The following is a 26,117-nucleotide window of genomic DNA, read 5'->3' on the forward strand; positions in this document are numbered from 1 at the left end:
TGTAAGTAGGGTTCCCAAACTAAAGAGCCAGTACTGTCATCATTATGCCAACCCTTTTGTCCAGGTGTTTGCTCTTGAAGCAGGAAAAGGAGACTGGTAATTTCCCCGTTTGCTGAAATTTAAGTTACAATTTAAATTCAGCGATTGACACACACCTCAAACACTCACTTGAGTCTGCATCTTAAATGTTGATACCTACCATAATCCCTAAAATTTAGAGTCAGGTTTGAAAACAGGCTTGAAGAAATGGTAACATGCTCTTCCTCCTAAGCCACTTCCATATTTCACTGATGAAGTTCTTTGAAGATCTGAAACAAAGCACTGGAAACCTACCAGTTAAAATGTTTTAGCTAAATCGCCATCCTATTATATATTCTTTAGAATGCCTACACAGTTTTAGGTCAGCAAGGTTTTTTTGTGTTTTTTTCCCTGCTGTCAAGTAAATTAGTTTACTACCAAAGCTGTCCTCAGCATGCCAAGAGCAACATCGTTTGGCCATGTGCACCAGTGTTCTTACACCCCCCCATCCACATAATTAGTCTTCATTGTCAAAAAAAAAATATAAAAATCAGTCACTTTGCTCAAGATTTCCACAAGAGCCTAGCCATTTCCCAGGTGGCTTCCAAAAGGAACTTCTTTGAATGTGAGTCTATTATTTAGGATTGGCTCCCTTAACATCAACTCAATTGCCATACTACTTGCTAAGAGGATTTATTGCTGAACCAGTACCAGTGCTTAAAACGATTGATGAGTTTTCTTTTTTTCATGTATGGTACAATTACTGGAAGCACATGCAACATGTGATGCAAGAATATGTTTTCCTTAAAGGAAGTCTTCCAATGTCTTTTGTGTCTCTTTTCCTCATCCCCAGACAATCCCCTCACATAGCAAAAAGAAATATGGTGTTACTCAGTTACCACATGGCCCTAGAGTAAAAATGATTAATTGTCCATGGGACTGCAGGTCTCAGGAAATATGCTTCCCAGGGAAGCCTAAAGCACAGGAACACAAGTCACCCCAGCTGTATGATTGCCATTTGGGGACAACTTCACCCAGGTTGCGATAAACTTTGAATAAGCCTTGTTACACTACTGGAAAGAACTTCCTGCAATCAGGTAGCACAGTAGTAAATATGGCAAAGGTATTTCTTAAATATCCTGAGATTCATCCTAATTTCTCAGCCAAAGACTGGCTGAGACTTTCAGCTCTGCTTCCTATGTTATAACTTAGTGTTTTAACTTAATGAGCCGAGGTAAAGCATCACTGTCTCTTTTCACTCAGTGGAGTGAAAGATAATGTTTCTGTCTTTTTCCTTCTCACAACAGAGAATGGCTTAGGCTTAAGTCTCAGCTACTGGTATTGCTGTGTTAACACAAATTAATTGGGCTCATTGTGTAGGTTTCCTGTTGTCAGTTTTAACAGATCTGCTTATTTTTTCTAACTTTCTGTACTCATAACAGCAAAAAATAATGGCAATATTCTCGGAGTGTCAGGCACTATTTTTATCTTATTAAATAATAGCAAATTGTAAGTGAATATTCTTATTCCCGTTTACAGGTGACTAATTCAAAGTGACTTGTCTTGCATTGCTCATTTGGCAGTGGCAAAAAGCAGTTCCAGCTCTAGGAGACAGATGGCACTGCCTGCGTTGGGTACCGCATGGAGCCAGAGCAGCAGTCTGGAGGGATCTGAAGTGGTGTACCCTTAGAAGTGAAGTCTGTGGGGCTTCAAATTTGTTCTTTGGTGTTAGTTGAACTTGTGTCCGGGTTCTCTGTGTCTAAAAGGATGTGTTTGCAGAGCTTTTGTGGAAGCGAGGGGAGGGGGGGGGCGGGGGCGGGGGGGTGTATTACTTCAAGCATTCCTCTGCTGATGTTTTCCAATCATGTTTTTGTAAATAGTTTCATAAATAGTTGGGAGATCTCAACTCACGCATGACAGGTGGAACAGTAGAACCTTTGCACACATTTTCTTCAACTCCGACCAGGTGAGCAGTAGAGGCTGGTGTAACGAGCTAGCTAGAGACAGGCACTGATGTTGCAGTAACATGAAAGAGGTGCCAAAAATAATACAGAAAGCAAGGCTGTATTGCTCACATTCAAATACTTGGTGGAAAAGCTGAACATGCTTCTGGAACTGAAAAACAACATCAGGTGATAACAGGGTACTCATCAGTTAATAATTACAGGAGTATTTAGCAAAATGAATAAGCATTTGTGATGAGTCCTAAAAATAATTCCACTCCCTTCAATTAGAGCAGCCATCAGTTTAAGTATAGGTTTCAGGGGGAGTGAGAGGGAACCTGGCTAGATAGGATCACAAAATTCTAATGCTTGTGCTGAAGCACAACAGAGCCATGCAAACTGGAGCAAGAAGCATAAAATAATACCATGTCATCCAAGGTCTGGATCTTTTAAAATAAGTTGTTTGTTTGCTTCAGTAGAATCACGCTTACCTCCTTTAAAAAAATAGAAAAGGGCTGATTAAAGCAGAATTTCCTCTCTCCAAACAGTGCTCTGCAGGATGGGTTTTTTAAGGAAGTGGTTTACTGGGAGAGCAAATGCACTGTAAGGTAAATTGCATATCTGTCCAGATCATTCTGTAGTTATTATTCACAGGGTCCTTCAGATGATAAAATGGCAATACGCAGGACTGGCCTGCAGCCTGAACAGTGATGGAGAATGGCTGCTGTAGCACACGCAATTTGTTCCTAATCCCCATCTCAGACAGCAACTTCACTGTGATGGGCTGCATTTGCTTTAAGAGAATAGTCCCAATATGATGACTAAAAGCAAAATAAGAAATAATCACAATTATAGACAGAAGATGTGTACTTAATCATGTCTGTAATTCTTCAGCCTCTCACCCTTCTTGAGCAGAAATAAGAGCTAAATGCAAGTTCTGCCTTCTCTGCTGGATATACTGAATAGAAAGGTTCCATTGCCTGTAGCTGTAGGATTTAAGACATTAGAAGACACTATTCATTTATTACATGGAGGGTATTCAGTATCACAGAATAAACAGAAGGTTTGGCATATTCATTCATTTTTGTTCCCAATACTTGTACCTTGCCGTAACCATAACCAATCTCCATACATATAAGTTCCATTCCCTTAGGAAGAAAGGAAGAAGTACGGTAGTTCCTCCATTTGGAGAGTACCTTTCCTCCTCACATCTTTCCCTATTTTATAAATGTCAGGAGAGAGAGGAAAAGTTTAGAGCAGAAACTTGTTTTGTTTCAGTAGCAGATCCGGACCTCCTATGGCCGGAAAGGACTCTTAAATCTGGGGGAATTTTCAGCTTGTGAAACCTTTGTGTTGCTTCCAAAAACTTCCTTGTGCAAAACACATCTTCCAGAAAGGGCACCCATTTTGTCTTTGAGGTCATGCCCTCCTTGGGTAGCTTCTTTCAACAGTTAGCCTGGTACACCTGTAAAAATTGCAAGTTTATTTCCATGATGTGTCTGGCTTTTGCTGACAGACACTGACCCTTGCTATGCCATGCTTGACTTGGTTAAAGAGCTCTCTCCATTTGTAGCTTCTCGTGCAGCTTCTCAGCCTCTAAGCTTGTGATCCGTGATTTACTTCCACTGAGTATGTGCTTTATTAATATCATGGATACTAATTTCATTAATCCAACATGCCATGAAGGCACATGCCTTTCTGAAATGTAATCCATCTATCCAGTTATATAGCTTGACCAAACCTGTACTGGAAGTGTGAAATTTGAAATTTGTTTAAGGAAAAAAAATATTATTAATTTATTTGAAGTTTTCATTTATTTACTTACTCATTTTTTCATGTATTTGTTACTTACAGAATTCTACAATGTTTCTTCCACTGTTTTTATGAAAAGTGGTATCAGGCTAGTTGTTCAATAGTTAATCATCTCATTTTTTAACATATTTTTCAACAATTTTCAATTTTTTTGAGAGGACCTACGGACTCTTCCAGTCTTCTGTAACTACTCCAGTGCTTAAAGGTCTGTCGAACGCTGTAGGAACAGTAATGTCTCCAGTGTACACCCAGGAGTTCTTAGAGAATGCTGACACATAGATCCCAATCAGCATGTACGGGTTAGATATTATTGGGTGTTTTCTTCTCACTAAAAGGAACTGTCACATCCTCATATGATACAAGCATAAAGTTTTAGAAGTGTGGAATCTTGCTTTTTGAGATACAAGCTATTCTTAAACATCCACTTCCACTCAAGGATTTCTTCCTGTCTCTCCTCCCTCTCGCTGCCATCTATTATGTGCCTCAGCTTTGGGCAGTTAGGCTTTTTAAAGCACATACATCACATATTGAACATAATCAGGTTATGATTGTTGGTCCCTAGGCAACCACCATCTTCCTGTCCAGTGATTGTCATCTTTATTCATCATAATGAAGTCCAAACTAATTACCTTATGTCATAGTCAGTAACATCTTTTTTCTTTTTTTTTTTTTTTTTTTTGGGGGGGGGGGGGGGAATTATTTTTCAATAATCTAATGATGCTTTACTATTGACTGCACGGGATCCCAGCATAAGCCCCCCAAATTGAAGTCTCTAGGAAAGGAGAATGAGCGGATTTTTTTCCACACACAGCAGACATGCCTATCATCCCCTTTTCATGATCTTTATTAGCATATGTGTTGGAACATCTACATTTAAGATCATGCTGGTTTGAGTTATTCAGCAACAAAAATCCACCAGTGATGTGCTTCTTCCCTACCATCTATCCAAATCTGTCCTCAGCATTCTGTAGTCAGAAATTAACATTCATGTCAAGCAAATTGTCTTTCAAGAATGTAATTATAAGTGAGAATTTTCCATTCCCTTTGTTTATATCTCATATTCAGAGCGTATGAATACAGGCAATTAAAAATTGGTTCTGGCAGGGTCTTTTTCTACTAAATTATTTTATACTTCTAAGAGGTGGAATAAGTACCATGCACAGAAGGTTCCTCTGCAGCTAAACCGCTTCCAGTACTTGGGCCAACTCATTTAAATGTAGTCTGAATATCTCTGAATTGCAGATTGCCATGCTGAGAGACCTTTCAGCTCTCTGCTAAACTCTGAGTGCCTTCGCCTACCTGTGATTGAACTACTGCTCACACAAATTGCGTATTGTCTCTGCTAGATTTATTACAACCAACCATTCACTGGTTAGAGATTCCTCCTTTGCCGATGATTTTTTTTCATTATACAAATGAGCAGGTTCGTGCATTACTTGTGGGGACTGAGGAAGAAGCTCTCCGAGTTTTCTACGTCAAATATTCAAACAGAGCAGAACATTGTGTGCCTGTGCAGAAAAGGACCCAATTTTCTTACATCAAAGCTGACTTGGTTTGGAACAACAAAAGATAATAGACCTCAGTAAAATTATGATGGCAGCTGGTTTACAGGTCTCAGATTGCAGCCTCCTCAGAAACAGATAGATTTTACGCATTTTCAAGGTCAGCTTTGTTCCATAATTTCCTCTATTTTATATTCTTGCTTCATAAATCCAAATGGGAAAAAGCCCTTTAGTAAAGTTTACTGTCGCTGCTATTTTTTCTGAGAAAAGACCAGCCACGATGATTTTCCAGCCAAGAAGTGAGCATCACAGGATTGTAAATATATTATCATTTTATGGTCGTTCAGTGAGGAAAGTACCTGCTGGTGCATGCGGTGGTGTTAATGAAATGCTATGGCAAACACTCCTCAAGATACACCCTTACTGATAGGGCACAAATAAGAGAGGAGGTGAATAGATCAAATGAAAGAGGCACCTTTTAAAAAGTGCAAATGCTTGCTGTGCTAGAAAAAAAATATTTAATAATTCACACTTGGAACCGTTTCCAATGAGTGATCCCCTTTGAACACAAAAAAATCCCTCAGAATATGGAAGCAGTATCGTATCTCTGGAAATATGGGGAGGAAAAACTACTGCTTTTCTGCTGGAATATATCTAAAAAATATTCTGTATCAGCAGTTGCAGAGACAATAGCTGTGGCTGTTTCTGTAGCAGTAAGAGCAGACTGATTCAGCAGTGACCTTGTGGAAGTTTTGCTGTTCCGGACAATATAGAAACATCTGGGATGGGGACTCACTGCAATTGTGAGTTGTATTGATGTAGCTAAATACAGTACCGTGCTAGCTGGGTGAAGACCTTAGATGAGGTCCTGCTGAAGAGTTCTGTTATCTTTTGTTTGACTTTCGGAGTAGCAACTTACAGGTGTTGTGATCTGAGACTCTGGTCCCTCATTTCCTCCATCCTGGTTCCTCTAAGACCAGTTATTCCTATTATGGCACGCTTCTGGTAAAGCACTAAAACTTTTGGCTTTCCTCGCTGGAGCAAGAGGGCCCATGGGACGGTCTGTCCCCTAACCCGTGCTTGTGGTTGGCTGCATTGACACTTCTGCTCTCAGTTGGGGCTGGCAGCCTCCCTCCCTCCAAGCCACATGGCATCTGCATCCATGGTGGTGCCACCACAAGTGCCACCAGCAGCGAGATGAGAGGCAGGCAGCAAGGGCCAAGCCCCACCGTCCTGCCTGAGCTGTAGCCTAGTTAGTGTTGACTCTCCAGGGGTCATGTCAACGCCCAAACTGCAGACAGAAGCCTTCCTCCCCTCCTCTTCAGCACAAGGGACCCTCTCGCCATTCGGCAGTGTGGGTGACAGAGCTGGGATGAGGGGATGAAGGTGATGGTGCAGCTGGTCGAGGAGGAGAGAGGGGGGGTCTGAGGAGGAAGAGTTGGTCTCTAGTCTCTGTTAAAAGATGGATGTTGTGTCGGTAATTAGCTATTTTAACCCCTCCTTTTTCCAATGCCCGGTAAGCAGGCTGCTGAGCCTCCCTTCCTTCACCTTAAAACCCAGCAAGTGATGACATCTCGGTAACTTTAACTTTTTCAAACCCTTCTGTGCAGGTTTTTGTTGGGCCTTCCTTGCCCTGGTATTCGGGTCAATTAGAAGTATTCGAACTGTCCCTTGCAAGCTCATCAACCGCCAGAACGACCTTCAGCTCCCCTTTTCTAGGGAGTGGCTGTTTAACGGTGCTGCCTCTTGCTGCTGGGCTACTACGTCTTGGAGAAGTATGGTTGCAAAGCTTTAATGCCCCTTCACTGGAAAAAACCAACCAAACAAAAAAACCCCAAACAAACAAACAAAAAAAAAAACACAAAAAAGAACAAAACAAGAAAAACCAACAATAACTAAAACCAACAATAACTAAAACCAACAATAACCCTAACCAACACACCTCAACAACAACAAAAAAAACCAACACCAAACAAAAAAACAACCCAAACCCACAAAACAAATAATAATAATACCTCCAAATGGTGCTGGTGAGAGAAACGCCAGTGTGGTGGCAGAACCGTGCCCCCCCCCCCCCAGCCGTTCCGCCGCCAGATCCATCCCGGGTGTTGCTGCCGCCCCGCCCCCCGCCGCCGCTCCACCGCGCTCCGCTCCGCGCTTTCCGCCCGCTTCCCCACCGCAGCCCAGCCGTGCGGGCCGCCGCTGCCCCGCGGCTGCCGGCCGGGCCGCCCCAGGGCAGCGCCGGGAGGACGGAGGTAGCACTGGGGGCGGGGGGGGGGGGGGGTGGTGCCTTGTTGGGGGGGCACGGCACCACGCGAGGCCGCTGCTGCCGGGCCACCCCCCGGCGGGGCTGGGCACTGGTGTGATGAGCTGCCGCCGGTTCTCAGCCTGGAGAGGGAGGCGGCGGCGGGGGGATGAGGGCGCCCCGCAGCTCGCCCGAGGGAGGGGGCCGAGCGCTGGGTGATCCTGCCGGGACAAAGGGTCTGAGGCGTCCCGGCTCGGGGGTCTCCCCACCTGGATCTCTGCGTGGGGTTCCGTTCCACCGGGGGGCTCGGGGGACAGGAGGGGGGCAGCCCGGTGTCGGTCACCTGGCGCGACGCTGCCAGCCACCTGTAAGTTTTTGCATCTTTTTATAACGAACTGGCTGTAAAAGCAGCAAGGGAGTGTGCTGTGCGACATGTCTGCTTCATGATCCCGCCGGGGTGACACTGTTTCGGCTAGTACAAGATTTAAGAAAACAAGCAAATGACAGTATTTCTTGTCGGTATAGAATCTTAGAACTAACCATACTGTTTTAATGTATTTCTGTGCTAGAGCATGCTTAACAAGATGCTATCGTTCTGGTTGGTTTTTTTATATATATATAGATAGATTTATTTTTATTGCAGCTTGCTCAGAGGTTTCCCTGTCCCTCCAAAGCCATCCATTAGGTTTGAGAGAAGAATACACCCAAAGCTGTCTCAGTATTTGGGTGGGAGCACTTGCTACAGCTTGTTAACAAAGCCATTACACTGGAAATGGCACTGTGCCTGCCGGCACTACTCTGGAATATCGTTCCATGCATGGATTTAATAATGATAATAATTAATAATAATGATTAAATAACTATAATAATAATAATAATGCAAGTTGGTAGTGCTCAGTTTGATTTAGGCCAGCTGGAAGTGTCCGGTTTACACCATCTGATGAGATGCAGAGGTAGTCACTGAGTTAGTTCTTGCGTGTTTTCTGGTCCTGTCCTTCCATCATTCCTCCACACACTCAGCTCGGTGTCTTTTTGGGGAAAGGTCTATTATCATTACCTACTGGCTAAGGCTGTGGATGGACAAATCATAGAACCTACAAAAATACGCACAGTGAGGATGTCTGACACGTAATATTCTGCGTCTGGTCTGAAAAGCAGCAGAGGTCCAGTGAAGCTGTGAGTATTATACCTGAGATTGACGGGACTGGAAAAGAAAGTGTGCTTCCTTACTGTTCCTCATGGAAGGAAATTTGTTAGCTGGCATGAAACCACACCTATGCCTTTCATCTCCAGTGTGTTTGTTGAACAAGGGAGTGGGTTTGGTTTCCAGATCGTGGTGTAATGCTTTTACATTTCGTTCTTTATGAAATCATGATTTCCACTGTCTATAGGGTCTTTTGCAGGGCTTTGCCACTAACTAAAGTGCATGAAGGCTTCTTTTAAACCAAAGACTGAGAGCTCTCTTTTCAGGTGATTTTGTTGGTCTACCCGAATTTTCATACAGTATGCTGTAATGGTTTGGGTGTGCAGTGCTTTCCGGAGCACAAGAAGCTGAGACCCTCGATTACCTTGCCAGGCTGCAGCCTTAAAATGAGTGGCAGGAGGTCGTTTGTCCTGGAGTGAGCAGTTCAGCACTGGAACTTAGGGGCGTGAGATGTTGTGGGGGCCAGAAGCATTAATTGCTTCCGAAAAGATCGGACACATTCGTGGGAGTCGGATCTACCCGTAGCTAAATATGAAAGTCAGGATGCAGCCCGCATCTTAGAAAGGTTTAAAGCCCATGTTTAAGAGAAGCTGAGAAGGTATTCTGGAAAAGGATGGGTTTACATGCTGCATGCTGTTATACTACTGGTGAATCATCCACACTGGTGAATAATCTACTATTAGTCACCTTGTGGGGTTTTTTTTTTTGAAGGGAGAAAAATGAACTAGATAGGTTATTGATCTATCTAATGTGGCTGTTAATTTTTTATGATAATTTGACATTGTGCATTGAATAGCAATACTTTTCAGCAGTGAATTTATTGTACATAAGCATGTTCCAGCAGAGGAAATACAAGAGTGTTACACATATGTATACTTGTAACAAAAGAAAAGAAGCAAAAGCCTTTGGCCTTTCTTGGATCAACCCCATCATTGACTCTGAGATGTAATAGAGACTGGTCAGATTCACATTGTGATGCATACAATACTGGGAAAAAAAAGCATAAAAGAAATTGCTTCTGAGAAATGAAATTGATTCTTTTTCTTTTCTGTGCTGTCCTGCAATATTTCTCCAATTGTTAAAATAAACGGTGTTTTTCCGTAGTACAGCCAGGTTGGTATTGTCTGTAAAGAAAGTGGAGGTTTTCATCTGAGAAAAAATAAATTCCAAATGAAGCAGTAAAGCAAACAGAATGAAAATGCTGGAAGTAAAATGACCTACCAAGTTATAGTATTCTCATCCTTGCTGGCATTCTGCTTTTCATTTGCTTGCTATTTTCAGGCTTTTGATAACTGAATTAAAGTTGCCACTACTTAGAAAGGTCGTTGTTTGTTCTTAATGTGGCAGTGTGTTTATCTTCTGAAAAATTTCAGTTCCCAAAACCCTTTTCCCTTTTCTTTATATATTACATTGCATTAAAAACCAACATTGCAGTTGCAGTAGCCATGGTTTTCTTTCAGATTTCATAAATAAGTAAAATCATGTGAGACTGATAAAGTTTTATATTTGTGATACTAACATCCTTAAAAGTTGTTTCTTAACAGATTGCAGATCTTTACCTTTTTAATTTAATAAAAAATACCCCCCCAAAAAACGCCACAACCACAACCAAACCTTTTAAGAATAGAGAAGGTTAATATAAGGCATACATGGTATATGAATAAAAATAATATTTTACTGAAAAATAATTTTCCAGTCTTGGTTGCATACCATGAATCTTCTTCAAATTGTTGTTTTAGCTTTTTCACCATCTCCGAGTGAAAGTAAGATCAGCAAAGGAGGGAGGTAAGAGAGGGAATTGCAGCCTACACACTCTTTGATGAGACTGCAGTTTTATTAAGATATTTGAAGCTGGTGATCCAGAATGCAAAACGTGGTATGAGGACATTCGCAGGTAGTGATAGAAGAGTAATAATCAGACTGAAAGTATATTATTTTAATATAGTTTTAACAAAAGCACAATATAACTAAATGCATTGAAGTTTGGCCAAGATACATTACAGTTGACTACAGGCTGGAAAAGTCTTATTTGTTTGTTTAATTTATGCATTCATTCGTTTATTTATTTATTTATTTTCTGGCCTGAAAAGCATTTGCTCAGTTAATGCTGCAGCCAGCTTCCATAAGATGTAAAAGCACATTTAGGCAAATGATATGAATGAAACTGCGTATTTTTTTGGCATAGTAATGCTACCTCTACCTATGTGTTTTACAGCCTTCTCTAAGGTTTATGAAAGATGCTGCGATGGTTATTTATCATGAGCATAAATGAGAATGAGCTTATAAATCCTGCTGAAATACAGTGTCCTAGCTAATTCTGAGGATGCTTTGTCTGTGATAATAACTTTTATTTTTTCATAGTGATATCTATGATAACAAAATCACTCAGTTATTTTGTCAGTCATTTAGATTTGTGGTTTGGGGTGGTTTTAGAGACATTTCAGCTACATAATTTCTTCTCCTCTCCCTTCAACTGCTTCCTCTCACTGTGTTTAGAGCCTGCCTACAGACAAAAAGCAGATGAAACATATAATTCTTTGTTCAGATCAAACACCTGGTGGTGGCTCTGCTTCTGCTGCCCTCAACACATGATCCCTTTGCTCTTGCATCACATGAAGAGGATAGAGGATGGGATACAAAAAAACCGTGTTCTGGAAGCTAACTGTCAGGTACTTCTTAGGCAGTTTTGCCTTGAGAACTGCTTATTTCTGCAGAGTGGGTTGCATCAGCGTGTGCTGAGCATTTTGCTTCTCAAGCAAAAGATTATCAGTAGCCCTCAGAAGGATTTGCGGTCAAGGTATGTGGTACAGCCTGACTGAACAATATTGGTGTCCGTCAGCTCAGGCTATTGTCTAGGTGGATGACCTTTCTTTTTGGCTCTTCCTACATTTGGGATTCCTGCTTTAAACAACAGGCTGAGCTTTTTGCTTCTGGTACCCAGGGAGAACAATTAGTTGTCTAGAGGAGTAATAAAGTTATATATAAATTTATGAAATGACTGTATTACCACTCACAGATGATTATAAAGGGTAACGCATGGAGAGGTCTCTCTTTCCCCAGAACCCTTGGGAGTTTTGGCCCCTCTGGCACAGAGCTGACTGTTCACTCTCATTGAAGTTCTGCCCCAGCTGAACACTTCTCGGGGGCTGCTCTTGAGTGGGAACATTTGAAAACTTCTGCCAAAATCAAGACTTCCAGTTCATGATTGCATGCTGGGTATCATTCCATGGCAATGAAGGGTCTCTACAAACTTGGTATTTCTTCTTTTTTTCCCTGATTTTGCATTGTTCCATTACCCTTGGGAGAGCTTTCTTCTTTATCAATGGAAATGTACCATACAATCTGTGCCTCTGTTAGTGACCTTTACAGAGTCATGAGAAGTTTGTGGGGTGTTTAAAAAAAACTGGTGTGGTGTTTGGGGTTTTTTTTCTATATTGGAAGGCAATGCCCATATCTTTTTTACTTGGATCTTAAAACATCTCAAGTGAGACAGATCCCAGCTGGAGGATAGGGGGAATTCCCTATGTCCTACTAAGAGGGAGGGGAAGAGTTTGAAGTGAGTATCTGAAGTGACTTGCTCAAGGTTATACAGCAAGTCAGTAGCAAAACATGAAGAAAATAATTTGTTTCCTTGAAAAAGTGATGACCACTTTTAAGGTGTTGCCCTTAGTTTTGCAGGTTTTACAATGCAATTACTAAGAATCGTGCAGTGTCAGCTAATTTCCTTTTCGTTAAAAGGCCATGTAAATTCCTGAATGATAACTGTTGTTGGCTACACACGAAATTTTAAAATGGAAAATGCCAGGAGATCATACATCCAGTATGAAATCTTGAAACATTCAGAAACTATACCATCAGTACAGAAGAGCAGAAAAAAAATCCAACTTGTCATGCTCAAACCCTCTTCATTTGTGGCAGTGTGAAACCAGGCTGCTGTCAAATAACATCTCCATTCCACAGCATTCCTCACATGCCTGTTTTGACTGAGGGGCTGCAGTCCAGAGCTAGCCTTTATTATTTCTGCCATAATGGGACTCTGATAGGAGTGCATTTCACATTGGTGATTTACTGTCTCCATTACAGTGTGACACGAAAGCCATAACTCTTCCGCCAGGGACTGGGGTTTGGAAGTGCTCCAGGGCTGTGGCACAGCTTCCAGGACAGCTCAGGTTCTCTAATCCTGTGTATTTTTCACCTGGTTCAATCATTTCCAGCTTGTGCAGAAAGTACTGAGAACGTTTCATAAAGTAATGGCCTTTGTTTCAGCAACACTGGTAAAGCTGCTGCTGCAACTGAAACATGCACTGAGCTGTTACAGGCTTCGTAAGGAATTTTTCTCTTGCTTGCACTGTGGATAAGGCCATTTCTTACGTGTCTGACAGCAAATGAAAGCACCTTGTGTTTGCTGTGCAGCACTGTCGGTTGGCACTGTTGGGTTAATGTTAATTCCTTTGGTTCCTGGCACAGTGCTTCGTACACCACAAACAGTATCTTCATGTTTCTGTGAGTGGTCAGTCAGTTTGTTAGTCCAGACATAAACTGTCTAAACAAAATTATTCCATACAAGCTATAATTTCTCATAAAAGAAAATCAGGAAAGTTACAATAAGTAAGTAAGATAAAGTTACAAAGAAAAAGTTAAAACAGCCAGAAAAGGACCAGGTCACACAATAGGGCCGTACTGTGGGCAGTACTCAAAGGCTCTGGAGAGCAATCAGCTGTAGGCATGTCTGAAGGCATCTGACTTCTGAGCAAGGGTCCAGGGTGAAGGGGACAGTTAGTCCCTTATGGCATGAGTCAGAAGAGGGAGTGACAGGATGGCTAACTGTCGTGGTTTAATCCCAGCTGGCAACAAAGTACCAGGCAGCCACAGGCTCACTCCCACCCTCTCCCCCTACTGGGATGGGGAGGAGAGTCAGGAAAAGGTAAAACCTGTGGGTTGAGGTAAGAACAGTTTAACAATTGACATAAAATTAATAGTAATGTAAGGGGAAATAACAAAGAGAGAGAGAGGAATAAAGCCCAAGAAAAACCAAGTGATGTACAATGCCATTGCTCACCCCCTGCTGACTGATGCCCAGCCAGTCCCTGAGCAGCGATTGGCCCTTCCTGGCCAACTCCCCCCTGTTTATGTAGTGAGCATGATGTTCTATGGTATGGAATATCCCTTTGGCTAGTGTGGGTCAGCTGTTCTGGCTCTGCTTCCTCCTGGCTGCTTGTGTACCTCCTCACTGGCATGCGAAACTGAAAAGTCCTTGACTTATTATAAGCACTATGTAGCCACAACTAAAACATCAGTGTGTTATCAACATTATTCTTATACTAAATCCAAAACAGCACTGCACCACTGCACCAGCTACTAGGAAGAGCATTAACTCTAACCCAGCTGAAAGCAGGACACTGTCCCAGCCCCATGGAGGCTGGAGACCACCCTGCAGCTTCTCACCACATTTACTCCATCTCTGCAGGCCCCTAGGCAGCGTGAATGAATTAGCATGATGGGAAAGGGATGAATGGGGAGGCGCCCGGGTACCACGTGGCCCTTGCAGACCTGTGGACCGAAAAAAGTGTGTCTGCCACATGGGATTTGATTTTTTGCATAAAGAGCAGTCAGTAGTCATTAGCACTTGGGTCCTGTGAAGCTCAGGTCCCCCTTCTCGGGAGCTGCCAGCCCCTTTGCTGCCCTCAGCACCCCTGTAATGAGTTCTCCATAAATGGGCATTTTGTTCCACCAGTAGAAGTGTCCAGAGAGCTGTATGCAGGAGCTTGGTTTTTTGACTAATGGACAAAATTAAGTTCCTGTTGTTTTATACTCGGTTTGTACCACTTACTGAATTCTAATTCAGAGACTGAAATTAAAAGCCAGGGAAGTTTGAGGGCTGTGGCAAGTCTTTACAGTAGCTTAGCTCAGTGCCCATATGTGCCTTGCAGTTTTACATTAACTACAGCTCATTAAATGTCATCCTGGGAGTTTAGCTTTTTTGCTTTGTGCTGTGGGTGTTTGCCGTATCTGATACCACACCTGGTGTCTACACAGTTAAGTGGTATTAGTATGCTTTTTTAAAGAAATTGCTGATCTTAGGGCAGAGAAGATACAAAGAGCCAGTAAGCAAACAGGTGCTTGATCTTCATACTGGAAGATGTTCATCAGAAGAGCCAGGCAGTGTGTCAGAATGTAATTTTCCCTTTGTCTGGTGTTATTCCCCTTTTGGGTGTATAGTAGTTGCTCCTGACATGGACTTAGCCCTGTGGCTTTGGTCTAGCAGGTGTACACCACCCCAGATCGGTTATCCCTATGACTGTGTGCTGTGTGTGATTCAAACTAATTTATTTATTCTCTCAGCGTTTTTCACACCACGCCAATCCTCAAGGACTAGCATGTGCCAGGGTTTGATGTTGCATTGAACTGCTCATCCAGGTATCAAATAGGAGAAAGTGCTTTAGTAATCTCAGGGGACTGTGACTTCTTGAAATCAATAGCTCCCTTTCAGGGGAGTTTAAACTGCTTTCTGTTATGTGGAGCCTGACACAATAACAGAGATGCTTAAGATGCTGATTGGGCTGATCTTTGAGCAGCGGTAATGTAACAAGATATCTGAGCACAGGGCACAAGAGAGCACATGGTGCTTTATTTTGAAGAGAAAATCTATTGCTAAGGTTGACCCAGAAGTGGTTAGTGGTTCATTTAATTGAATTGGTGAGTTCACCTGTGCAGTCTATTAAAATATTATATGAAGATAATTTAGGCTCCATTTAGTATAGCTAGCTGAAGGGTTCTAAAGCTTTATAATGAATTACCTTCTACCTACCCACTGAGTGGATGCTTAATCTTAAGTGAAATAGCAGAGCATCATGGTAGTTCAGCCAGAAATACCATCCTGTGGCAAAGATGGACTTCTCCCACTACTGATACGGCTACTGTCTTTCCAGAATCATTAAGCTGTTGTATTTCACAGCATAAATGGGCAAGCACATATAAATAGATCATTGTCCTAAATCCAAACAGCTGGATTTTTCACCAATTTCAAAGCAAAATTCAAATGTCTTGTGTGAATTATGTAAGAAATAGTCTTTAGTAAATGGAACTGAAAGGGTTTTGGTTGTGCTGCTGAGACTTTCCTTTGTTTAAAAGGCATCCTCTGTGACAACAAAATCACTCCAGTATATAGTGGTTTTCTTCTCCCTGCCCCGCTATGTGCTACTTTGGGCAGAGCTTTCCCACTATCAAAGAAGAAAGAGGAGCTAGATGTCTATAGCATTTACCAAGAGCCTTGCTGTGCTAGGTATCCTTAGTTATGCCTTATTTCTACTTTGAAGGGCATCACTGGAAAACTCCAAGGTGATTCGTAACAGGAGATTTATTATATACATTGTTGTGCATACCCACAAAGTCTATTTCAAGTTCTGTTACATTTCCTTCCTAATGGAACATAATTCACAATAAATAGATGCCTTGATTTTCTCTGTATGTATTGAACACCGTGCAAAGTTCAGGATTTATTGTAACTGTCTGTATTGATACATGTTTCAGTCCTATAATGAAAAAAAAAATGCACAGATCAGCTAGAATAAAAAAAGATATTTAGCAAAGATACTCAGCATGTACATTTAATAAAAACAGGTTTTGTACATTTTGTAGGTTTGCAGTGAGAGTGTTTCCCTCTTCCCTCACAGCTGACTGTCTCTCCTCTCCCTCTTTCTCAGGTCCGTGTGTAGCACAGCCCAAGGCTGTCTTACCACCTGTGGCATGACTGTACTGGTATGGCACAGTGCTGTGCTGGATGGTGTAGCTTTGTGCTGCAGAGCTTTGTGTGTGGGGGAATCATTCTAGGATTCTCACATGGAGAACTTTACATAAATAGAAAGCATTTCTGTTCCATCTCTCAAAAACCTGCTCAGGGCTGTGGGACCAAACATGTAATTTTTTTCTCTGCTAAATCAGGCTGTCATTTTTCTCTAGTCTTCCTAAGTGATGCTACAAGAATGTGTAAAAAGTAAATGGTAGAATTAAGCGGAGCTGGACCTCTCCAGCAGTGTGATAGCTTTTTGTGCTTATAGAATCACTGTGGCCCTTTGAGCTAAATCTTTTACTGGTGGATATGGAACATAGAGAAGGGGGAGAGAGAGAGTAGATAAAAACTATTATTTGGCAATGTGTTTCTACAAGTAGCTCATCAGAGGCATGCTAACTAGGTCAACTTTAGTAATAGTGTGAACCAAACTGTCTTGCAATAGTGCCTAGGCAGGAGCCCTAACTGCGTCTACAGGTAATGTAGTAAGGGCAAAAAGGCTTACAAAGCAGATAACCTAATCACACTGGTTAGTATTACTATGTGCTACTTATGCACAGGTCCAGCTGCAATTCTTTTCCTCCGTATGAGTTGGTTTTCCTTGTTTTCTTCTAGATTTATAGAATAATTAATTTCAACTTGTTGAGTACTCATTAATGGCATCCCTGAAAACCGACCTTCTTTACATCTTTTCAGCTAGATGGAAAAGAGCTTCTTCAGTAATAGCACATAATATTCAATAGAGAAACAATATATTTTTCATCACTATATGGCATGTTTCTGCCACAGCTATGGGAAATAGACCCTGAAATCAAAACTAGTAACAGGATTAAATTCCTGTACCTTTTTTTACTGTTAAACAGCTAACAAAACATAAATAACAAATAATCAATGTTATGTATATCTTCAGTGAATGATAATGCACAAGACACGGGGCAGCATCTTTGAGGTTCATAGTGTACTGTGTACTACTTACAGACATTCTTAAAATGTTTAAGCAATCTGGGTGGGCAGGTGCATAGTTCCTGTGTGAATGTTTAGTGTTAAAGATTTGTATACTGCAGTGTGTCCATGCTAGAACGAGTTTGCCTTAATGGTCTCTGTCTTGTAATCATGGTCTTCATCTCAAGTCAGCAGGTTATGTGGTCAAGGAAACAAATGTTCAAAGCTATCTGAAGTTTAAAAAAGGCCTTATTATAAGTGGTATTTTTGGAAGTCTTTCATTACAGATATGCTTGTGGGTAGGGTACCAGCAGATTGCTGCATCAGATCTGAAAGCAATAATACTGATGTTGCTATTAGGTAATGATAATACTATGTAATATTTATATGACTTTGCACTAGCTTACATGCTGAAAGTCAGGAAAATGCAAAGCAGTTGCTTTGTACATTTCCCTTTTTTAAATAATGTGATTGTCATCTTCTTCTCTTTTTCTACCGTCTTGGTTATAGGGAGAAAATTGAATTTTAGTCATGACAACAAGGGCATATTTCATTACATAATCGTTACAGTCTCCAGGGATGGGTTTATAGCAAGCTTAGATACACAAGGAGGCAAAGTGTAATGGCCTAACATCAGAGAGCATCGGTGTGCTGAGCCCCACGGAATGCACACGGGAAGGAACATGTTCACAGCCATAGAAGTCGATCCGTCTTGGTTTAGCGCTGATGTGATGTGAGCTCGTGGTAAATTTGTGTGAGGTGACTTTGACAACCACCATTTGTGGAATGTTTTAAACCAAAATGCAGATCTTCAGCAAAGTGCCTTGTTAGGGGTTTGGGGTTTTTTCTTTTTAATTCTTTCAGGATCTAGTCTCCATCACTTGTTATTCATGGAGTTAGAGAAGAATGGTGCTGTAGCTGCTTAAGTAGCACAACCATATTCATGGGGTTTTGTTCTTGTCACTCAGGATTGTGAGTGGGAGGCTATTAGCATTGCTGCATGAAGTTCCACAGAATATATAAAAATATGAATAAAAGGTGATTACTGAACTGTTACTGAACTGTTATTGACAGTGTTTACAATGTTTAAAGAGAAATATGGTCTTCTAATTGTTCCTTAGATTATAAAGACTACTCAAAATTGCAGCTATTCACTGAATATACCACGAACATTTTATTGAAGTAAGAGACAGTGAATATTGTGGTCAGATAGGAACCTTGTCTGACTGATGCAATGTACAAGTAGCATTCATATGCATGAACTCTGGCTTTTGTACAGCTTTTCTACTAACTATAGTAAGTGGGCAGGCACGTGTGAGGTTTTTTTACTTTCTATCAAATATGTGAAGAGGAGGCTTGTTTGGTCAAGCTACTTTTTTAAAGGAGAGCTGGTTGAAAGACCCACATAGCTAATACAATTATTTTAATGCATTTAAGCTAGTCTCTAGCTGAGTCCTGAGCACATTTCCACTTTGTCACAGGTGACAGTCACTGCTAACTGCCAGCTTGTAAAATATAATATTGATAACAGGCTGGATAAGTACTAGCAGAGAAAGAAAATTCTCAAATGAGAAGGAAAAGGGAAAATGGAGAAACAGAAAATCTGTTCTTGTACAGTGGATCACATAACGATCTAGTGCAAGTAATTTTCAAATTATGCATCTTCCTTTTGTGTCCTTTTGCTAGGTGTCAGGGGGACTTAAATGTTGTATGTTTATCGTTCTAATAGTGGTTGCAAAGACAGAAAAGGTACAGCTTAGCTCTATGTGAAAACCAAGATGTCGTTTTAATTGTGCTCAAGATTTGTCCAGTTTCCCCCAGTTTTCCCCCACTTCATGTTTAACGTGTGAACCCCCAAAATAAAGCATAATTGAAATGTTCTGTCTGGTTTATAGCCTTGAAACTCCTTGTATGTATCCCTGGTGCAGACCCCTCAGTACTCTTAGTAATAGCACGGATACATGTATCATGGAAGTTTTTAGGGAGCCCAGTAAGCAGCTGAACCCTCATATAATTGGTCCTGGTTTGGTTAGAACTGAACACAGACTTGTCTGAAAGGTTAGTAATGCATTTTCTAATAATTCCAATTTGATTTTTTTGTGTCTTTATTAGTAGCAAAACTCAAACCCAGATGTGCTTTGGTTCCCAGCTCTTCCCCAAACTCTTACAATAAAACTCCTCCTAACTTTCTCCTCATACTTCTTGGGAGCACACTCTCTGTCCCACCTCTGTTTTCCTTACTTTCCTTTTTATGACACCATCTTGTGATTTACAGACTTTTTTTTTTTTTTCCCAGAAACACCCTTTTTCAAACCCTTACTACTGTTCCTATCTGAAAAGGTTGCCTTTGAACAACCTGGGGCTGCTCCCTGTCTCTGCCCCTGGGATACCATCTTGCTTTGCTCAGCTCAGTACGGCTTCAAGAATCAGCCGTGTTAACTCCTGTCCCTGCGGATGCAGGGAAAGGCAGTTTGAAGCATCTCAGTGCCTCTGGAGAAATAGTCCCTGACACAGCACAGACCCGGTGCTACCATGTGTCCCTTCCATTCACTCCACGCTATCGTAGAAGAAAGGAAGCCAAATTCCTCATTGCCATGTAAATATTATATTAGACACTGCGGTGAGGCTTTGAAATGTTAATACCCCCTCTAAACACAGGCAGCTGACAGAGTGCTGGGTTTGTTTCACTTGTGATTCAGGTTGTCGCAACAAGTCCTGGCAGAATTAAAAAGTTGTGCATGGACTACAGATTCCTGGGTAGGAAGAGCATGTGCTGCATTTCACAGCTACCATTTTGGGATCTGTTTAACTGGTGTTTAAAGCTACTTGTCAGGTGACTTTGAGGGAGGACAGTTGTTCAGAGAGCACTGGCAGAGCACCGTGCTGTGCTCACGGGTGCCAGCAGGCAGCTTGGTGCCAGCCCGCAGCGGTGAGGTGTAAAATGGCCAACTGGCAGCAGGCGCTCAGGCGGTGGAGGCCCAGCAGCGGTGGGAGGCAGGTGGGAAGCAGGGGAGCACGTGTGGCTCCTGAGCCTGCAGCGGCACTGAGCGGGCTGCCGCCACCTCTCGCTGCTGCCGGAAAGGAAGGAGGCTGGAGAGCGGCCCTTTGCCACATCAGGCTGAAGGGATGTGTGGTCTCCTGACAAAGGGGTGCTTGGGTCTCCTGGCGAGGGGACACTTGGTCTTCTGGCAAAGGGACACTCGGGTCTCCTGGTGAGAGGACACTTGGTCTTCTGGCAAAGGGACACTCGGGTCTCCTGGTGAAGGGACACTTGCTCTTCTGCTGAGGGGACACTTGTTCTTCTGGCAAAGGGACACTTGGGTCTCCTAGCGAGGGGGAACTTGGTCTTGTGGCAAAGGGGAACTTGTTCCCCTGGCAAAGAGAGACTTGCTCTCCTGGCAAAGGGACACTTGTTCCCCTGGCAAAGAGAGACTTGCTCTCCTGGCAAAGGGACACTTGGTCCCCTGGTAAAGAGACGCATGGTCTCCTGGCAAAGGGACACTTGGGTCTCCTGGTGAAGGGATGCTAGGTTTCCCCATGAAGAGATGCTTGGTTTCCTGGTGAGGAGACAGGAGTGAAGGGGAGTGGTCCCAGCCCACCGAGAGGGGCTAGAGAGCAACAGGACAGGGTGAACGCAGGGGCATCTCTCACAGCAGAAGCTTCAGCTGCGAGGAGAGACCCTGGCGATGACTGCTTTTCTACCTTCTCTTTTGCCGCCTCTTCTTGGGGAAAAGATTTTTTCCCTGGTCTTTTGTTCTCTGATGACTCCTTCACGCCAGCCTTTCATTTTAATGATAGCATAGCAGTGAAACTGAGTCACATCAAAGCCTGAAGGGTTCCAGCTTTAACCTGTAATGAAGTGTACAGAAACTTGGTAGGGTCTGACATGTTCTCAGCCTCCTGAGAAAGGGACTTGGGAACTGAGCTCTGGGAATTGAGTGTTCAGACCAACCGTGCTTTCCAATACAATGAATTGTTTTGTTTAATCTCTTGTTTTCCCCCCTGCTTAATTTCCCATAGAAATTGGGAAGATTGACCAAGATATATATAAATACAACACTCCAGGATTCACTGGCTGCCTATCGAGAGTACAGTTCAACCAGATTGCTCCACTCAAAGCAGCTCTGAGACCTACCAACGCCTCCTCTCACGTCCACATCCAAGGAGAACTGGTGGAATCCAACTGCGGAGCATCTCCACTCACCATCCCACCAATGTCGGCCGCTACTGACCCGTGGCACTTAGACTCAGGTAAGCCGGGGTTCATGCCATGTTAGCTTGGTGGAGCATTTCAGGGAAGAAATACATCTGCCTTTCTCTGTAAGGAACAGCAATACCGAGTGAATGTGGTTGGTGGATGACTGTAGGACTATAATCACGGTAGGAAATACAAAGCTAGAATGACAGAGATATGCCACCACTTCTAAATGCAGTTACAAGATATTTGATTTGCCTTTTTTTAATATTCTGCGTTATTTTTCTTTTCCATAAGTCTTAGAGTGTTTGAATGTTGAGTTTGGACCTGGCTGCTGTGATAGCAATTTCTCTGTAGTATTGGGTACATAGTCAGCAAAAGGTTTGTAAGTACAGATAAATAAAGTATCATGGCATTTCTTAGGCTGTATTCCTAATCAGTGAGTATATTGTAGTCAGCTTCATACAAAAAAAGTGAATCTAATTTTAGGCTTAAATATGTTTATATAAAGTGCTGATTTGTTTTCTGAAAGGTCTGCTTTCCTTAGGCCGTGTTTAATGGGAGATCCCATTAGTCATGATGGCATTCATCTCGTGCTGAAAATGCTGGAAAGCCAAAACGATTTGCTGATCCCGGCAGACTCATGACAGTCTTTGAAAGTATACATTGTGCGTAACTTTAGAGGGTTTCTTTCTCTTTCCTTCTTGAGTGTCAGGTAAATACTTAAAAAAAAAAAAAATCTGTTCCCTTTAGATTTATAGGGTCATGTGTCCATTGACACCTCTCTTATATTTTGTCCTCATTCTGATTTCACTTGTAGTAGTGTAAATTAGAACACGTCCTGGCAAAGTTTATGCGTTTACTGTGATATAAAATTAAAATGCTAGTAGAGAAAATGAGTCCATAATGATTTTGATACCCATTAGCCTTTGCCTGTTGTGTTTGGGGATGCATCCATCTGCCAGTTTTCATATGTGAGGGGACAGGTATGTATGTCTTTCTTATAAGTAGGTCCCAAGACCATACCTTTGGGGTTTGGATGTGTTTTGGTTTTTTTTTCCCTTGCAATATCAAGGAACTCCTTGCAGCGTTTCCTTTCAGCTCTTTTTCAATAGAGAAATAGGGCAGATGTTTGTAAGGGGAGAGATATTCCAGGGCTGAGAGTCCCAAATATTGATGCTAACAATCTAAAACCTGTCATTCCCTCCTTGCTGCCATGCCATTGTAAGATTTCAGTACATCACGTCCCTGTTTATAACATGCAATCTCCTTGCTTGAATTTTTTTCACCAAAAATTAGTAGTCCCTTTCTTCTCGGTGATTATTAGGTCAGGTTTTACCTGAAGGTTATGTTCTGTGCTCCTCTTTCTATAAAAGCACATTTCCTGAAGGATACCTTACTGACTCATGTCTTTTAAAAAGTGCCATAAACATCCTGAGGATGCACTGCTGCTGTGAATCTTGTGCAGATAATGGGTTTTGGTTGTTAATTTTGGTTGGTTTCTTTTTCCTACACTGAATATAACTGCAAGCTAGTAAAAGACTATGGTGGGATTTACTCAAAATATTTGAACTGCTCCTAATAGCTCCTGATGTTAAAAAAATGGAGGTCCTGCTTGTCGTTGCCATGTGCTGCTATGCATGTCCTTGTGTTGGTTCAGACTCATCTTGACAATTTTTGCTGCGTTGATTCAATGTTGGTGACCTGACAGATTATAAACTAACACATTTTCTTCTGGATTAATTGTAATACTCAGTCATGGAGCCATCATAAAGGATATCAGGAGACATACGGCATGCAATTAGGTTGGCTCAAGATGTCTGTTAACTTCTGCCGACCAAAAAATATCTAATTTCCATAGCTGAATTTCACTTGGCTGTTTGAAGTCATGGGCAGACAGACTGCAAATGGCCCACCTTCATTTTTGGCAGCGATTAACTTTTGTAAGGCTGGGAGCTAGGGACCCCTCCTCTTGTCCTCCCCAGTGCTCCGCAGCAGTAGAGGGAAGAGATCATATTGCTTTAAAGGCTGTTAGCGAGGGACTCCTGTACACTGAAGGGAGCAACAGTGTCAGGTGAGTTATGATAGAAAGACATTTCACAGCAAGGGAGCGTTGTTTCTCTGGGGTGGAAGTGAAAGGGCATTCAGGTGTGGGTAAACAATTCCTGACTTTCACTCTGGGTGACATTTCCATGATACAAAGAGGAGGTATCGCAGCAACTGGTTTATTGGTGTCAGGTAAGAATAACTCAGTCTTTGTGAAGGTATCTCTGGTGGTGTGACACAGCTAGCTCTGTTTCAGGCTCGGGAAAAACATCTACTGTAGACTGTGTGACCTTGCACACAGATGATCTTGATGACTGGTAAGTGAAAATGCTTGGATTTAGTGTCACTTCGCATTAGCAAATAGGCAGTTGTCACTGAGGATTTTTTTTATGTTTCCCAAACCCAGCTAGAAGATTTTCTCACACATTGTGTTGAAAAAGAAAATGGAAAAATCAGAGATATAAGTGATATTTCCTATTGACTCCAGAACTGGAATAGTCTCAGTACTCTCAGCGTGAATTTACTCCTTTACTAAACTGGCTGAAGGGACGAAGACACTCTTTTGAAATTCAGAGAAACACTTGTAGTGGTGCTAAAGCAAAAGCCACACACACTCTGCCACAAAGAAATGGTTGCAAAGAACATGGCTTTGAAAGCAGCAGTTACTATGTACAGGGTTTCTCAATTGAAACAGGTTTTAATCTATATTTTTTATTGTTATGTCACCTAGATCTTAACAGAATATGAGAATTGAGGACAGGTGGTTTGTAGTGGAAAGAAGAAAAGAAGAAAATTTTGTGGCAAGTATCTCATTCAGTGACATGCTCTGCACTAATCCAGATTCACACTTTAAGTGTAGATTTGTAGCTTTGCTTCTCAAATACTGTGGAATTAGATGTTTAAGATTGAAAAATGTTGTAGGAGGGGATCAAAGATAAATGTCTAAATAGGACAGATACACCAGACGGCAAACGTAATGATCTTTTCACCTCTAAACTGCAGTGCTGGATCAGACCTTATGAATAATTACTGGATATTAAGCAGGTTCTGCCTGACAGATGACCTACATTAAATGTTTTGTCTTAAACTCTTCTCTGTAGTTACAGCATGGACACCTCCTGCTAGCTGCAAAATATTTTGGATGCCCTAACAGAGAGGCTAAGAGGGAAATAATAAAGACTGACCCTTACAGACAAGTTCAGGGATTTATCAGTAAGAAACCTTGTTGATTTGCTCCCCAGATAAATGGGCCATACAGCTTCCGCATTCATTGTCTTGCACTTTCTATTAGCCTTGACTTCATACATATTTCACATTTACAATGTTAGTTCTTTCTAAATTTGTCATTGTGAAAATGCCACTTCCCTCCCTCCGAACCCATGGCTAGTGTTTTGCCATGCTACTGGGACATTATCTTAATCTTTTATTTGGCTTGTGAGTATTCTTGCAATACATAGTCTTTTCCTGTTGCTATGGTGATCCTTTCTTGGTGGTGATGAAGCACAGGAATTCAACAAGTCATTCTTTTCTAGAATGTGACTTCCTGGTGATTTACAAAAAAAATGTCAATTAAACCCAAGCAGATCATCAATATAGTTCTCATCCCATGTTTGCATCCCATCTCTATTAGTTCATGTCAGACAATCCAATTTGCCTTGGTGATCTCAAAAGGAGTGTAGAATGGCATCTGGGCTATTTACATCAAAAGGAGTGTACAAAGGAGGCAAAAAAGAACCCGATCAATGACCATATTATTTAAAAAATGACATGCCTTACCTTAATATGTTGTCTAAACCCAGAAAATTACCTGTCTGGCATACATTTCAAAACAAAAGTTGTAATTGCATGCCTTTAACTATATTAGCGTGCACTTTAATACCTATTACTGTGGCATATGTTTAAAAAAAAACACTAATCAAGAGTTTTTAATATCGCTTCAAAGTAGCTAAGATATATGTCACTGATAACTGACATCTACCTTGCTCATTGTAGAGAAGCAAACAAAAGCTCAAACAGATGATGATCCTGTAGTAAATAAATTCCCACACCTAAGATGCCTTATACTTAAAATCAGAAGATGCGTATTATTGGGGTGGGGTTGTTCAGTTTGTGGGTGTTTTTACCTAAGACAAAGGTTCTGCAGTTTACTAATGAAGTTTCGCTTCCAAACTTTTCTTATTTATATAGAAAGGGTAGAAGAGACCTACTATATATATGTACCTCTCCATTTTAGGTGAAATGTACTCCAGCTTACCAAGCTACCCAATCTTGAATTTAGTAAAAGCAAGAGATACCAGTAAAAGCAAGGTATACACAACAGTTGACAAACCGTGCTTTAGCACCTGTAAGCTGCCATGGCACTACACAGCTGCAAGATATGTTTATCCTGAGTATGAACAGAACATCATCTAGGCTATTTGA

General features: G+C 41.7%; 1 protein-coding gene across 2 annotated transcripts in view; it reads left to right on the forward strand.

The window, feature by feature from the left end:
* The window catches only part of CNTNAP2 (contactin associated protein 2), a 1,157,745-nt gene that overhangs the window by 1,108,254 nt on the left and 23,374 nt on the right, over positions 1–26,117 (forward strand). For both annotated transcript variants that reach the window (XM_037385402.1, XM_037385403.1), the window contains one exon: positions 21,476–21,706. In XM_037385402.1, coding sequence (XP_037241299.1) covers positions 21,476–21,706 — 231 coding nt within the window. The remainder of the gene's footprint in view (positions 1–21,475; positions 21,707–26,117) is intronic.

This window comes from Falco rusticolus, chromosome 4, assembly GCF_015220075.1.
Source record: "Falco rusticolus isolate bFalRus1 chromosome 4, bFalRus1.pri, whole genome shotgun sequence".
Classification (NCBI taxonomy): domain Eukaryota; kingdom Metazoa; phylum Chordata; class Aves; order Falconiformes; family Falconidae; genus Falco; species Falco rusticolus.